Source organism: Nelumbo nucifera, chromosome 6 (assembly GCF_055504915.1).
Source record: "Nelumbo nucifera cultivar China Antique chromosome 6, China Antique-T2T, whole genome shotgun sequence".
Classification (NCBI taxonomy): Eukaryota; Viridiplantae; Streptophyta; class Magnoliopsida; order Proteales; family Nelumbonaceae; genus Nelumbo; species Nelumbo nucifera.
Genome location: NC_142654.1, coordinates 65,596,939 through 65,613,198, shown reverse-complemented (window position 1 = coordinate 65,613,198; position 16,260 = coordinate 65,596,939). Strand labels below are relative to the sequence as shown.

The 16,260-nt window shown below is 41.4% G+C and overlaps 2 protein-coding genes across 2 annotated transcripts in view; both read right to left on the bottom strand.

Moving 5' to 3' along the window:
- Positions 1-1,893: 1,893 nt before the first annotated feature.
- On the bottom strand, positions 1,894-5,274 carry LOC148791152 (uncharacterized). Its single transcript, XM_088889575.1, has 3 exons — positions 3,145-5,274; positions 2,641-3,071; positions 1,894-2,563 (listed from the first exon to the last, which is right to left on the bottom strand). Exons 1-3 carry the CDS (start codon positions 3,446-3,448, stop codon positions 1,991-1,993), a joined length of 1,308 nt encoding a protein of 435 aa, XP_088745701.1. The 5' UTR covers positions 3,449-5,274; the 3' UTR covers positions 1,894-1,990.
- Positions 5,275-6,757: 1,483 nt separating this feature from the next.
- The window catches only part of LOC104606815 (uncharacterized), a 42,298-nt gene continuing 32,795 nt past the window's right edge, over positions 6,758-16,260 (bottom strand). The window contains exons 10-13 of the mRNA XM_010272190.3: positions 13,521-13,589; positions 12,861-13,290; positions 11,887-11,995; positions 6,758-7,477 (exon numbers count right to left, since the gene is read on the bottom strand). Of these exons, the coding sequence (XP_010270492.1) occupies positions 7,046-7,477; positions 11,887-11,995; positions 12,861-13,290; positions 13,521-13,589 (1,040 nt within the window). The 3' untranslated portion in view covers positions 6,758-7,045. The remainder of the gene's footprint in view (positions 7,478-11,886; positions 11,996-12,860; positions 13,291-13,520; positions 13,590-16,260) is intronic.

Sequence of the window (16,260 nt, the reverse complement as noted above, 5' to 3'; positions counted from 1 at the left end):
TCGGAGCTCCCAAGCAATAGAGTCTGAACCCCGTGAAGTAGCAGCCAGTGTAGCATCTCTCCTGGTTAGGCCAAACGCGAACTAGGATGAGGAGTCCTGGATCCTACACGTAGATGGCACCTCGAACCAGCAGGGCAGCGGGGCTGGAATAGTGCTACGCGGCCCGAGTGGGACGAAATTGGAATACGCACTACGCTTTGAGTTCGCGACATCCAACAACGAGGCGGAGTACGATGCACTGATAGCCGGGTTGAACCTAGCGCACAAGGTCGGAGCAAAGCACGTAGTTATCTGCAGTGATTCCCAACTCGTGGTCAACCAAGTTACAGGCGAGTACGATGCACGCGAGCTCACTATGATTGCATACTTGGCAAAAGTAAAGGAGGCTCTGCTCAACTTCCAGTCACACTTCATCAGGCAAATCCCGAGGTCAGAGAACACTAAGGCCGACACTATCCCGGTTAGCCAGCACGAGTCAAAACGCCATGAGAACTGTGTACATAGAGGACTTACCTCGGCCCAGCATTCTCGATGGGGCAGAAGAGGTCGCTCCCGTTCTTGAAGCAGAGCCGAGCTGGATCGACCCACTCGCGAACTTCCTGGTAGATGGAACCCTCCCTGCGGACCACAATGCAGCCAAGAGGGTGCAGCGCCAGGCAGCCAAATACGTCATAATAGACGAACGGTTCTACTGACGATCCTACACGCTCCCCTACCTGCGTTGCTGACGACCTGCCGAAGCCGAGCTCGTACTCCACGACACTCAAGAAGGTCTGTGCGGCGGACACCTGGGGGGCAGAGCCCTCGCTCAAAAGGCACTTCGACAAGGATAGTACTGGCCAACGATGAAGGCAGAAGCCGTCGAGCTCGTTAGAAAATGCGACAAGTGTCAGAAGCATGCCAATATCCACCATCAGCCTGCTGCCGACCTCAAGTACCTCAGCAGTCCATGGCCCTTTGCACAATGGGGCATCGACCTTCTGGGGCCATTCCCGCCAGCAACAGGTGGGAGAAAGTTTCTAGTGGTGGTAGTAGATTACTTCACAAAGTGGATAGAAGCTGAACCTCTAGCAACAATTACAACCCCAAACATACATAACTTCTTTTGGAAGAACATAGTATGTCGCTTCAAGCTACCTCGGGTACTGATCTCCGACAACGGCAAACAGTTCGAGGATATCAAGTTCCAAGAATGGTGCCAAAATATGGGAATTCGTCAGAACTTCACATCGGTCGCACACCCGCAGGCAAACGGTCAGACAGAAGTAATGAACAGAGCCATCCTCCGCGGACTGAAAGCACAACTAGACCGAGCTAAAGGGTTGTGGGCGGACGAGCTACCAAGTGTCTTGTGGGCTCACCGAACCACAGAAAAAACTGCTACGGGAGAGACCCCCTTTAACCTCACCTATGGCACCGAAGCGGTAATCCCGACAGAAATCGAAATACCTACACTACGACTAGACAAACGGACACGAGTTACGCACCAACCTCGACCTACTGGATGAGGTAAGAGACCTCGCGCACATCCGAACAGCGGCCTACCAGCAAAAGGTAGCTCGGTACTATAACGCCAGGGTAAAGAAGAGGAGCTTCCACATCGGCGACCTGGTTCTCCGTAAGATCATGGTACCCGAACCCAGCATGGGCAAACTCGGACCAAACTGGGAAGGACCCTACAGAGTAAAGAAAGCACTCGGGGGGGCATACGAGCTTGAAACCTTAGAGGGTAAGCAAATACCCCGAGCATGGAACATCGTCAACCTAAGGCGATACTACCTATAGACCGCCAAGCAAAGTGGATAAAATCACCACCAAAACAGGCTGCGCGAGTGCGGTAGCCCGGGCAAGAAACAATTCAGACATATAATTAATTCGGCAAATATGCTCAGTTCGGGAGAAAGAACAACCAACACTTAACCAAAAGAAAGTCATTCCATTTCAAAAGTAAGGTAGTACATTTAAAAAAAATAAAATAAAAATAAAAAATTTACAAGCCCGGAGCTACTTCTTCATTATCAGAAGGCACTTCAACAATACCCGAAAGCCCCGCCTCGCCCTTGGAGTCTGGCTCACCATCAGCAGCATTGGCCATCTCCTGAGTTATGCGCGAAGTGGATATGGCACTAATATCGAGCTCGGGGTACGTATTCCGGATCATCCACCGGCTTAGTTTAAAACCCCTCCTGTATGAATCCACCATCAGATCAACAAAGCCCGACGAAGCAATGTACTCATCGACAGCCTTCTTCTTGGCATCTTCGATACCTTGAGAAAAGATCTGCGTCCTCTCCCTGATGTCCTCCTGAAGGTACTCAACCTGATGCTGCAAATCCAGCCTCAAGTCCACCATGTGCTTCACCACCACTTCCATGGCCTCGGCATCTCTCTGAGACCTCGCATGCCTGATCCGTGAAAAACGAGCGGCCTCCTCAGCAGCACGAGCAGCCGCTTCAGCAGCTCGCGAAGTCGTCTCAGCAGCGCGAAGAGCCTCTTCGGCAGCTTGCGCCTGCCTCGAGCTCCTCTCCACCTGAGCCGCCAAGGCGTGAATAGAAGAATTCACCTAACAAAAAGAACCGAGTGATCAAAAGAACCAACAAAACGAAAGCCAAAGAGCTCTAAAAAAGGGAGAACACTTACCACCATGGCATGGGTAACGGCACGACAGGCCACTTGATGCAGAGGGAGATCAGTCCACGCCGCGACATCCTCGGGGAAAATGGCCTCCTTACTCTTTTGAAGAGCATGGATCGGCGACAGCACACTCCTGAAATCCCCCGGGGCCCCCGAGCCTGAGGGCCCAGCTCGCGTATGAGCAGACCCAGAGTTAGCAGGAGCACCGGAGTATGTAGGGGCCCCTGTGTAAGTAGTCTCAGCATAAGGGACCCCTGCTGGCTCCTGCATTGGAGGAACCATCTCGGGCTCCCTGGGCAGATCTTCTGACGGATAGTCCGGCACCTCGGGCTCCGCATCCCAGGGCATCTCCGCGCGAGTTCGCTTGGCAATCCGCTTTCTCCTCTTCATGCCTTGGAACAAATGCCCACCACGGGTCCCTCGAGAGTCCATCACACCTGCAAAAAGAAGTTCGCCATCAGTAAAAAGCAAGAAAGACAGCAAGACAGAATCTCTAAGTAAAGAACTTACCCGAGCTCAGGCCGGCCATAATGAGCTTGGCCTCCGTCAGATACTGTTGACACTTCAACCCAAGCCGCACCCATTGCCGGAGGCCCTTCGCCGTCTCTTTGTCAAGCATGACCCCGGAGTCAGGAGCGGCCATCCCCCACCCGGTCTGAAACGGCCACCCCAACACACTTCGCACCCCGAAATAGTCCTGCTTCCATGTTGGGACCTTGTTGGGGATTTCATGTAAAAGCTTAAAGCCTGGGCGAGGAGACAGGTAATATGCCCGCCTACGCCCAGGGAGGGGACCCGCTTGCTTCTTAAGCATCAAAATTGAAGAAAAAATCTCCAAGTCCAAAGGAAAGCTCTCTTCGCAAAATAAGGAGATTGTCCCCACCAAGTTTCGAATGGAGTTCGGGTGAAGCTAGCTGACCGTCATGCCGAAGTGGTTCAAGACTTCGACAAGGAGGGGATGGAAAGGCAATCGCAGCCCTGCGGTGAGCTGCTCCCAGAATATCACGATCTCAACAGGACCGTGTTCCCAAGGAAAGCTACCCGAAGGTATGAAATAAGCGTACTCCCCGGGCAAGTTATAGTAGGTAATGAGGGATTGGAGCCCCTCGGGCGTCATGGTCGAAGGGCCAAACTTGTCTAACATCCGACCCCGACGAGAGGTGGACGCCAAACTACCCGAAGCGCCTCGACCAACGAGTTCGAACTCTTCCTCGAGCTCTACCTCCGGCTTACTAGGGCTATCAGGGGATGCAACTCGGTTCGTAGAACCTGCATCAGACCCGCTAGAAGGACTATCTGAGATATCCAAGCTAGACATCGGGGAGTAAGATGGATTCCAGGAAAGTACTCACCCGGAAAAAGGCCGTAGACCACAGGAGCTCGGACGAGCAAAAGACCTTGAACGCGAACTAAAAAAACCTGGACAGGAACTGCAAAAACCTGGATGCGAGCTGAAACTCGGACGTGAGCTCGAGAGAAATACAGAAGTGACAGCGACTGGGGTCCCCCCCGGCTATTTATACTCACAGTGATCGAAAAGCGACAGCTTAGATCAAAGCCAATCCGACGACCCACAGCCGCACTGACCGCACGTCCCCTGAGACCGAGACGTGATTGGCGCACGTCTTTCTGAAATTGACAGAGCGCCGGCGCACGTCTTTTCGAAACTTACGGAATGCCAGCGCACGTCTCCTCACAATAAAAGCGGCAACGGCACGTCTTTTCAAATTTGAAAAGACGCCTGCTATCGCGCCTTTTGGGCGCTCGAAGAAACCCAAGGAACCCTGACAACGCACCTCGCGCCATCAGAACCAAAATTCAAAGTACAGGGCAAATCCACCTGACACCTTACGAACTCCCTGCGCCAGGGCAAGACCCTTAGCGCGAGGACTAGGGGCAATTGATGAAGGAAGATTTGGCCTGATCTCGCAATCACTCCACGTGGCAAAAACGAATAGCTCGGCACTTAAAACAGCGTACCCAAGGCGCAAGCACCAAAGGGAAGAAACCAGCAGTCCGAACTCCCTTTGAGGAGCCCGAACTCCCTGCGAGGAGCCCGACCTCCCTACTAAGAGCTCGAACTCCCTACGAGGAACCCAAACTCTCCCTTAGGCCCCGAGCCACACAAAGCAGTGACCCGAACTGGCCCGCCTCATGGCAGTTCTGGACACTCCCCTATCCGAACTCAAGACTTCACCTCGCACACCACTCCAACACTTCGCCTCCAGGACGCCGAACTAGACAAACCACACCGTACCTGACACCGAAGGAGTCCGTATCCAGGGGCGGCGCACCTGACTGACTTGGGATCTGACGCTTGACAGCCGCACTTCAACGGCCACCTGCCACCGCCATCTCCAGTTATAGAGACAGCTCCGACAACAAGAGCAGTGGCGGTTCTGCCCCAACAGAGGTGATGACACCCGAACTGGCAGAAACACGGAAGTAATCATACCCGACCTGACAGAAGCTTAGGAGTGAGTGCGCGATGTGGTTATAAAAGGCTCTCTACCCCCCAAGAACAAGGTATGCAAACTTTGCGCTATCTGGTTTTATCTTGCCTTTGAAGGATTCTAACTTGAGCTTCGGAGCCTTTACACCGGGTTCCCCCTGCCTCATCTTCTCCGTTTCAAGTTCCCTGCAATTCAGTTCAGGGGCAAGGTCGTTGATAGCTAAGACCGGCCGGATTGTGCACCATCATGTTACAAAACCAAAAGCATTTTTTACAAAATAAATAAACAGACCATAAACGAGAATACAGTCATCTAGTGAACTGAAAGAGGGGTGAGTAATGACACCACTATCCATTCTCAAACAAGACCAAATGACACCAAAATAAATTACAGATTATCCGAGGATCAAAGTTCCCCAGTTATACTCCACTCTCTACAGCTACACCTCTACACCTCTAACTAGAATTTCTGCCCGTATATGAAGTTAAAAGTAGGGGTGAGTAAGAAAAACCGAATAACCAAATCGATCAAAACCGAACAAAAAATTTGGTTAGTCAAACCGATCAGTTAAATTTCAATTCAGTCTTTAAAAAAATGAAGGTACCGATTTAGTTTCAGTTAACCAAAATAGAAAACCGATGATTAACCAAACCGACTGATATACATATATTTATATATTTTATGTATATTTATGCATATTATATATACAAATATATTTTTATGTATAATTTATTATTTATTATTTTAAAATATAATATTATATATATATATATATATTTCTAATATTTTGTTATATATTTTTATAATATATATTGTAAATAATAAAAAACCGATCAATCAACCAATCAACTTCAGTTCAGTTTCGGTTACTACCCTTTGATTTCAAAAATAAGCACACAGTTCGGTTAACTGATGTGTGAGTACCCCTAATTAGAAGCACAAAAATTTAGTCTTCCTGAGATGTATCTAATATTTCTTCTGCAATATATGGGTCATCAACCTATTCTAATGATTCCACTGATCAAAGTCTATTCAATTTAGCTTTAGAGGCAGATGGAGCAAGAAACCATACCAAAACAAAATAGTCACACCAATTAGGGTTTAGCAAGAATCATACTTAAGCAACCCATTAGTAAATCAACTTAACCTTCCGTTCATTTTATTTTTATGTTTTTGGGTTTTAAAGCTAAAGATCTATATAGAATAGTTGGGGCACTATTAAGAGGGAGCTATCTGGATAATAAACTTATGGCTGTACTTTTCATAAAGCTCAGTTTGGAAAGAGTTAAAATACAAATATATAGAGTGCAAATACATACAAAGTAATGCAAAATACAAGATTTTGCACTCTACATATTTATATTTGTACTCCTTCCAAATACAAACATGTACAGTACAAATACATACAAAATAATATAAACTATAAAGTTTTGCACTCTACATATTTATATTTGTACTCATTCCAAACTGAGCCTTGGTAAAAAAATACTCGTACAATTTACCGAAAAAAAAAAGAATAGAAAAACTCATACACCCCCCCCCCCCCCCGGTGGTGCTCAATTACCTCTCTCTCTCTCTCTCTCTAATTAAATGAGAATTTGGTTGCATGAAATACAAATATTTGCAACAATAAAAGAATTTGTATGTGAGACATCGTACTCCCAACTCCGGAAGCAAAAGAAATGAAGAATATATGATATAAAGATTATTCAAGAGTTGACACCACAAAGGAAAAAAAAAATTCGTTACAAGCCTCAAGAAGAATAAAAGACGAGGAAAAAAATGAATGAGATATGCAGAGATACAGAAAGGGGCAAGCTCCAGACAACAATACAACTCTCCACTCACCATCACTATTATATAGCACACAAGGAGGAAAAAAATGGGCAACTATACTTGAAGAAAACCTCACAAAAAGGTCTACATGGGGAAGAGATATGGGTTCAAAACTACCCGGCCTAGAATGCACTCCAATTATCAGAACTCCTTCTTGGAGTTTGACTCTCTGATGAGATCTTAAATGGTCCAGTTGAACCAAAAGGATCAGCCTCATCAAAAGATGAGAACCCCCCTCTATGCTCGAAGTCAGTGGTGCTGCGGATGGAGTCAAACCTTGCAAGACTCTCACGGGGAGCAAAAAATCCACTGTCATGCATGCTGAAGGAATCAAACCTGGAAATGTTGTCAAAAGAGTGCTCTGACTCGCTGTACCTTGTGGGCGAATTGACAGAGTTAAAAAGTGGGGTGCCAGGAACGGAATCCCCAAAGTTGAATGGGCTCTTCTTCTGGAACATGCTATCTGCATGTGGGGACTCCGTCCTAATTGGATTTAGACCAAAGTCAGTGGAACCAAAGAAAGAGTCCTCTTTGTGCCTCTCCTGATCTAGATCCTGAAAGAGAACGTCAGGAAAACACACAGAATAAGCAAAATGCTACTTAACCTTGTAAGCAGCAAAATAATTGGGATACTAACATTAAATTAGAGTTCATGAACTGATCAAGTAATTTTAATTACAGTACAAGTCCACACCAAGTGCAAAGATGCAATGAGAACTGTAAACTATATTCAACATCCAGTATAATAACGATCATAAGGCCACCCAAAGGTAGAATGAGATCGTTTCCTTGGTTTACATTTACCTAAGCATTCTAACTCATAACTACATAACATAAAACCAAATAACTAGTGTGAGTGCAGAAAAAGCAGGTGTGGGAATTGGAGAAAAAGTGCAAGACCTTCAAATTAAAAGAAGATTGAATTCAAGAGCATTTCTAAATGATAAAATGGCAATAAATAGAAGATCCAGGGGGATAGCAATGTTGTGTGGTACAGAATGTTGGAAAGTCAAGAAACATGTTCAAAAATGAGTATGGCAAAAATGCATATGTTGAGATTGATGAGAGGAAAAATTAGCAAGGACAGTCAAAAGAGAAGTCATTCAATGGAACCTAGTAATAGCTCCAATAGGTGATACAAGAAAAAATAAACTAAGATGATTTGGTTATGTGCATAGAAGACCATCTACAGAATCCGTAAGAAGTGATCTGATACAAGCTGAAGAGGCTAGAAGAGCTAGGGGTAGACCGAAAAGGACATAGGTTGAAGCAGTAAGAAATTATTTCAGCACTTACAATTTAACAATGGAAACAGCACTGAACAGAGTGGAATGGTGAAACAAGATTAGTGTAGCCAAACCCATATAATTGGGAGGGGGGGCACTTGTAACATCCTCCAAAAGAAATTCAAACATTGTTTTTTCTTTAGAAATTCAAACGTTTACCTCATAACACATACCAGTTTGTGTACTGTGTATAATGACAAGGTAGCAAAGGCACTTTCTTTTTAAGCCTTGGAGTCTAGAGTGGGTGTCACCAGGTATTGTGTTGACAGTGATTTACATAATTCATTATTGAAAGGGCTTGAGCCCGGCAAGAGTGAAAAGATTTATTGGAATCTTTTCTGACAAGTGATTTATTGGAAATTCATCATTTATGGGGTTTATGTGGGGATTGTGGGAAGAGAGAAACAAGTGTATCTTTGAAGGAAATGTGTCCTCTTTTGAAGCTTTAGAAGGGTTAACTTGTTAACTATTGGGTCCTTGCAATAAAGAAAATGCATCTCCAATTGACATGCAAAAGATAATGGTGGAAATATATAACATCTGTTAATCTTCTCTAGGGCATCTTCTCTCTATAAGTACTCCCCCTCCCTTGAATCAAAACTAAAATCTTATCAGACTACAATTTGAGGAGAGCTCTTTCAAAAACCCAAGGCCAACCAAGGTGGGAGGCATTCTTATCACATCTAACGCAAGCATTACTTACATATATAGTGGACCTATTGGAGGAAGTCACCTTAAAAATAGCTGAGATCTTGCCCTCACCAGGTTCTGATTGCTAAGAGACCTGGGTTTATTTAGCTTACCATTTAGGGGGATTTAACTAATTCCATTAGTAGAAGCAGAGGGTTGGGCAAAGGCTTTGAGAGCTGCCCCCTACCTGAAGATAACTTCAGACATCTCAACCTTTCCTACCCAAAAAAGAACAGTTCCAAAGGAGCTAATCCAAACAGCTGTGGTGTGGGAACGGTTTTTTTGTATAGTATTAGCTTGATGCCTAGCTATTTTTATTCATGAAAAATGGAGTTAATTGTCTTTTTCTGTATTTTATGTACAATTTCTCCTGTGCAGTCGTTTTTTATCAATGACTACTGACTACATACTCTTCAAAAATGTAAAAGGCCATTAACCAATGTTGGTCCCAGCTATCCGGGGTCTTGGGAGAGGTGGATTGGATACCCATACCCCTTTCTCAATAAGTGATAAAATGGGATGGATCAGTGGTAGTAGGTCCCTCCTTGACCAATCCAGGTAGAAAGAATGCCTATCAGTCTCTTAGATATTTCAAGAAATTGTGCAGTGCAAGCATGAGCACCAGAACATGTATGCAGATTGATGTAATAAGATCTAAATCAGAGTCACATCAAATGTGATTAAGAGTTTAGTTTATTGAAAATAAAATTAGTGCATTTGTCTAGTGATTGGCATTAGGTTCATTTCATGATAAAATGAGATGATTTCATTTCTATGCAAACAGAAACAACTTCCCTCCTCCCCAACATGGGAATTTCAATTACAAGGTGTATGCAGCTTGCTAATAATAAGTTCCCCTAAAAGGGTCAGATCTCAATGATCTACAAAACATAGATGAAAGAAAACTAATATGTCATAAAATGGCATAAGTTTAAATTTTAAATACTAAATATATGACAATGAACATACATGTGACAGATTAAGATGTAACATGATTAAACTTAGAAGAAAACTATAAAATAGGTGTTAAAGAAAACCACAAATGAATAAATTTGAAAGACACAAAAACTCAATCCCAGGACTAAATATATCTTTCTCATTTAAATCAAACTTAATAATCCCTTTCTCTCTATGCAGGCAAGTAACCAGATAAAGAAAGCTTTGTGAATATCAAAGCTGAGAAAAATAGAAACATCCAACATATGGGAATTAGACCTTAACCTTTACATGGTTAAGGTAAAAAAAACGAGATCAAAAGATAGAGATTTAGATTTAAGGTTGGATTAGTGTCAACAGCAGCAGGGGAGGTTTCTAAAGGAAGAAGACGTGTGGTGCACATCAGGGTGGTGGGAATTCCATTGCATATGTGGAGCATCTTGACCTTTGAAGTTGTGGGAGATTTCTAAATTCGATATAAAAATAGAACATGGAAGAAGCTGGAAATGGCAAGAATACTGGTGGAAGTGGCGAATGTCTCTGGTATTCCAAATAAGTTGGAGCTTAAATTTGCAGGGGAAAAGTATAGATGGAGAATCATAGTCAAAGGAGAAGATGGTACCTATCTAAGGATGGAGGAAGAGATTTTGAAAGCAGATAATGAAGAAATAGGTGCAGATATGGGAAAGGAGGGGATGGGAGGAGCTTGAGTTGGAGAGGGTTTGGATTTCAGACCAGAGGAGAGGTTGGAGGCGGACAGGAGTTCGAAGAGTGATCAAGGGGAGAAAGAAGATGGTGAGGTGTTGAAAGAGTGATCAAGGGGATTTTGAGGAAGAAGAGATTAAGAAAGCCGTCTTTCTAATGGATAGATCCAAGACTCCAGGTCCAGATGGCTTTACAATGGGTTTTTATCAAGACTGTTGGGAGGTGTTGAAAGAGGATTTAGTTGAAGTCTTTAACGAATTTGCAGACAATCACATTATAAGCCCTGGAATCAATGCCACCTTTTTGGCCTTGATACCTAAGAAGAATGATTCCAACCACCCAAAAGATTATAGGCCTATTAGTATGGTGACAAGCATCTATAAAATTCTGCCTAAAGTCCTCTCATTGAGGATCAAAACAGTCCTCCCTTCTATCATTAGTGAAACCCAGTGGGCTTTCATTCAAGGGCGACAAATAACATATCAGATCTTAATTGCAAATGAGTGTGTGGAGGAAATGAAAAGGTCTAGGAAGAGAGGTTTCATTTGTAAGTTGATTTGGAGTTGCTAACCTTTCGCTATTTGCTGGAATGTATCGAAGGATAGAAACAGATGAGCATTTAAAGACAAGGCATGGAGCTTGGATAGGATGGTGGTGGTTGTTGGTAAATCAGTTTCAGTCTGGAATTTGGTGCTGCCAGAATTTGCACAAGTCAACAAATGGAGCTTGGGGATTTTTAGGGGAAGCCAATTTATAACTTGGATGGCATATTTTGAGTTGTATCTTCTTTTCTTATTTGTTGGTAGGTATTGCCTTAACACCTGATTAGATTGTACTATTTTCTTCTTTAATGAAAATTTTGCTTTTACTATCAAAAAAAGACCTTAACCTTTACAGTAATGTAAACAAAAAAGAAACCCATCATGGAAACATCAGCAAAAATCATGAAAGCTGACACAGTTGTACTAATCCAGCACAGTTTCACTCACAATACAAAGTTTCACTTTCACCCCTCTTCTAGATGTTATGGTTGGTGGCTTAATAAAATTATTCATACTTTAATCCTTTCCTAATTAAGAAGTTTTATCACTAAAAATGAAAATGTACATCAGTCCATGCATGTCCATGTATGGTAGTTTGATTGGTAGTGGATGCATGTTGAGGTGTATAACTAAACAAATAATAGCGGGAAAAATGTAGATGAAGAAAGAGAATCAAGATTCCGTTTCAGAATAAAGTCTGGTTTCAGAATAAATAACATAAGATGTCAACAGTCTCATTATCTAATAAATCATTATCTCCATGCTGAATTGTTTTGCAATGTAAATCCGGAAGTGTAGACTTACCTTGTTAAAGTTCCATACTGAGTCATCATCATTTGTGTCAAAGGTTCCCCACATAGGTTCATCATAACTTTTGTCCCCAGAAATCACAGATTCGCCACCACCATGATCACTGCAAAGGAAATCAACATGAACTCAGATTATCTAGGTAATTCACCCTAATAATCTAATATCCCAAGTTATTTGATAGTAAAAAAAGATTCTTTAAAAAGAAAAAAAAATGGATTACAATAGCCTGGTGATAAGATATCACTCAAGAAAAGGAAAAGATAAATGTCTTTACCCACACCCCAAAACAAATAAAAACCACTCATTCAACCCCAATAATCCCATTGGAAAAACCAATACAAGAAATCTATGACCATGAATGGACAGAATAAACTAAAAACCCAGGCCATCCCAATTCCCAATTCATCTGTCAATGCATTAATTACCTATTCACTACAAAAAATTCACTTCAGCAAATCAAACACACCTCTTCTACTTAGGTACATCAAATTCTCAATTAATCTCACTTTGAAAAACATCTCCAAGCTCTCTAAGCTCCAGCCAAAATCTAAGTGAATCTCCAAACTCTCCAAGCCCCATGACAAAACTTCACTTAAACCTCTCCCAACTGTGATATTATTCTACTCTACCTCTTCCACTTTCTTCTAACTCCATTAACATTTTAATTGCAAACTCTTCTACCACAAAAGTTGCAAAATATCAGTAATATATCTGTTCAACTTTCCATGTGAAATGTGTAATCAACAAAGAATAAGACTAAGCATATTGAGTAGCAAAATATGCAAGTCATAGATATCTTTACACATCTTAGAAGTGAATAAAGATAGCATGTCCACATGTGTGCAACCTTCTATCTAGTGCCAATATGTATAGGTCTACCAGATATCAATATGACTGGAGAGAAGTGCCTCAAATATCATAGCAAGAAAGAAAGATTACAAGATACCATTATCAAGTAATAGCCATACCTCTGGTATTCTTTAGCACGGGGTGAAGCATCTGCCCCAAAGTTCCTTCCAGAATGAATATCTGGAAATTCTTGAGATTGACTCTCAAGTGCACTCCTTCCTGCAGGGCTACCAAGCGGGCTTCTTGCTGAACCATCTTCACTCTGAGCATAAGTTGATCCAATCTCAGAGGCCCGTTCTCCTACGTTTGTAGGCTTCTCTGACTTTATATCAACATTAGGTGGTGAAGCTGTGGTTAGACCTTCATCTGTTGAAGCTTTCGGTGGTGAATCTGTGGTTAGACCTTCATCTGTGGAAGCTTTCGGTGGTGAACTTGTCGTTGGTTCTTCATCTGTGGAAACTTTTTCTTTCCTAACTGATGTTGATTTTGGTTTTGGTGGGGCTATGGCATTTTGCACATCAAGAGTGAGCTCTTTGACAAAAGTGAATCCTGAAAGTATAAATTATGTAACAGAATTATTAATTAAACAGATTGCAAATATATATACAAAAGTTTATTGAGGCAGTACATATTCTAGAATCTAGACAACGGTGGCCCATGTTGATATTTGTCCAAAATAGGAAAGGAAGCATCAGCTAAAATAAACAAAATATAAAATCCCAAGGTTTCCACTTTGCATCATGGACTACATGTTGCACATGCCAAGGATCACATATTACCTTCATCTCCAAACTTATCCCAATCTTCATCCCAATCAGCTGCGCCCTCTTGGATGCCAGGTTGCCAGCCTTAAAGGAGGTCAATAAAAGAAAAAGAAATGTTAGAGATATAACTAATATGAAGAACAATCGAATAAAGAAAGGTGAAACCTAAAATGAAATACAAATCTATAAGTATGACATAACAATTTGGGAGAAGTACAAGTGTAATACTGTTGAAGGAATTTCTTTTATAGTTTATAACCCAAATAAGTGGGTTGACTAGTGTGCTAGCTAAATCATCAAAACCAAATAAGGTGTCCTGTACGGGAGTTCCCTCTCTTTAAGTGGGGAGGCCGGGTGCCATTCATCTTAGGGGAGGGGGTAATTGCATAACTACCTCACTCCCTATTTAAGTTCCTTAAAGGGAAACTAGAAATCCTCTTCGGAGAAAATTATGTCTCAGAGCATACCACTCTTAGAGGTTCCTAATAAAAGCCAAGATAAAGAGAAGAAAAGAGAAGTTCTTAGGGGAAGACAGGGAAGAGAAAAAGAAATCTCACTAATACAGGTTGGTAAAAATAAAGTTCTTTCTGTAAATACTTCCTATATGTGTCTTCTGCTATATATCCTTCTCTCTCTTTTGTTTTACTTCTAAAGGAAATAGAGGGAAAGAAACCTTCTACAACCAGGTATTTTTACTTGGTTGATTATGGTCCCTCTATCAAGACAGGTTAGGGATTAAACCATCTACAGTCTTATTCCCAATGGCTGATTATGGTTCCCTTCAAATGGAAATGAAGAACAGGGGTAAAAAACTGTCTACAGTTAAATTGACTATTTGACTGACTACAGTTTCCTTCTCATATACAAAATCTAGAAGATTAAGGCTGTCTATAGTCAAGATTTTGTCTGATTGACTACAGTTTATTGTGAAGAAAGGAATGAGAAGGAAATCTTCATTGTATCAAAAAGAAAAGAAATAGAGAAATATATTTTTTATCAGCATAATGAGTTCATTAATTAATGTTTGAGAAAGATACAAAATTTTAGCTATACAGTGGCCCAAAACTCAACAAAAAAAGCAGCTTGCCCACCCTATTTTGGTTTGCCATCTCCCCTTTTTTACTATCACAAATTACAACATTGCCCAAAATAATGTGGATCTGTTAGCTCCCTGTTTTGCTACAATATCTACCAACCCATTTGTTGTTCTTTTTACCCAACCAAAACTTAGGGATGCAAACAGATGAGATCAAATTCGAATCAGGGTATATCCAAATCCAATCCGATAGCACAAATCCGAGATCCGATCGGATCAGATCTCACAAACAATGATTCAAATCTGAATCCGTTAGGGATGTCGGATATCCAAATATAATCCGATCCGATTCAAATTATGAAAATTTTAATAACTTATTAAAAGAAAAAAAAAACATAAAAATTTATAGAGAAAAACAAAAAAATGTAAGTATTTTTTTCAACTATTTTCATCATATATATTAATATATGCATGTCCTTTTATAAAAAAAAAATTACAAAAAGTGCAATAAAAACATATTTATAAATAAATATTTTTTTGATAAATTATTTATAAATAAATATATTAATATACACATATCTTTTTATAAGTAAATGTGTTTATAAATATACACATATATTGGTCGGATTGTATCCTTTTGGATCGGATAGGGGGTGATCCAAATCCAATCTGATTTCCAATTGGTTCTGATTATCCGATTCGATCCGAAAATCTGACAAAATAGGATCAGTTTGGATTGGATGGAATCAATATCCAATCCATTTGCACCCCTACCAAAACTAGAGTTACAAATTTTTGCACAAAAGTCGATTTCCCTAAAGGCAAATCCATATTTCCAAGGGGCTGACTTGACTTTGTTTCACCCAAGAAATGACCAATAAGGAGTCTCTCCTTCTACTTCAAGCTCTCTAACACCCAGCTGTATTGCTAGTTTTAGTTCTTGTAATAGGGCCATTATTTCAGCCTTACCCATGTCCCCAAAATCAATTGGCCCTTAGAATAAGGCCGCTACTACTCCTTGATGGTTTCTAAACCCCCCTACCTGCCTTCCCCAGATTGCCAAAAGAGCTCCCATCAAAATTTAGTTTCAGCTTATTTGGTCCTACCAGGTTTCCATTCCATTCTCCCTGCTTCTTTGTGTGTATCTGTTTGTACCACTTTAGTAAACACTGTGAAGAGAAGGTTTAATATTGCATGCTTACAAGGAACTAAATGGAAGGGTAAAAAAGCTAAAGAAATTGATGGTTATAAATTATGGTACACAGGAGAAGCAAATAATAGAAATGGAGTAACAACAACAGTAGCAGATAAGGATATGAAAAATGACATTGTAAATGCTAAAATAATTGGAGATAGAATGATTATAATTAGACTTAAGGGAGGAAATCATTAGCAAAATTAGTGCTTATACACATCAAGTGAGTCTTAAAAAAACATTAAAAGACAATTTTGGGAAAACCTAGAAGGATTAATCCAAGAAATACCAAATGAAAAGAAGATTTTTATAAGGGGAGACCAAAATGAACATGTAGGTTAAAGAAGTGTTTGATATGATATGGTGCATGGAGGTTATGGGTTTGAGGAGAGGAGGAAACATTATAATTAGACGTAAGGGAGGAAATCATTAGCAAAATTAGTGCTTATACACATCAAGTGAGTCTTAAAAAAACATTAAAAGACAATTTTGGGAAAACCTAGAAGGATTAATCCAAGAAATAC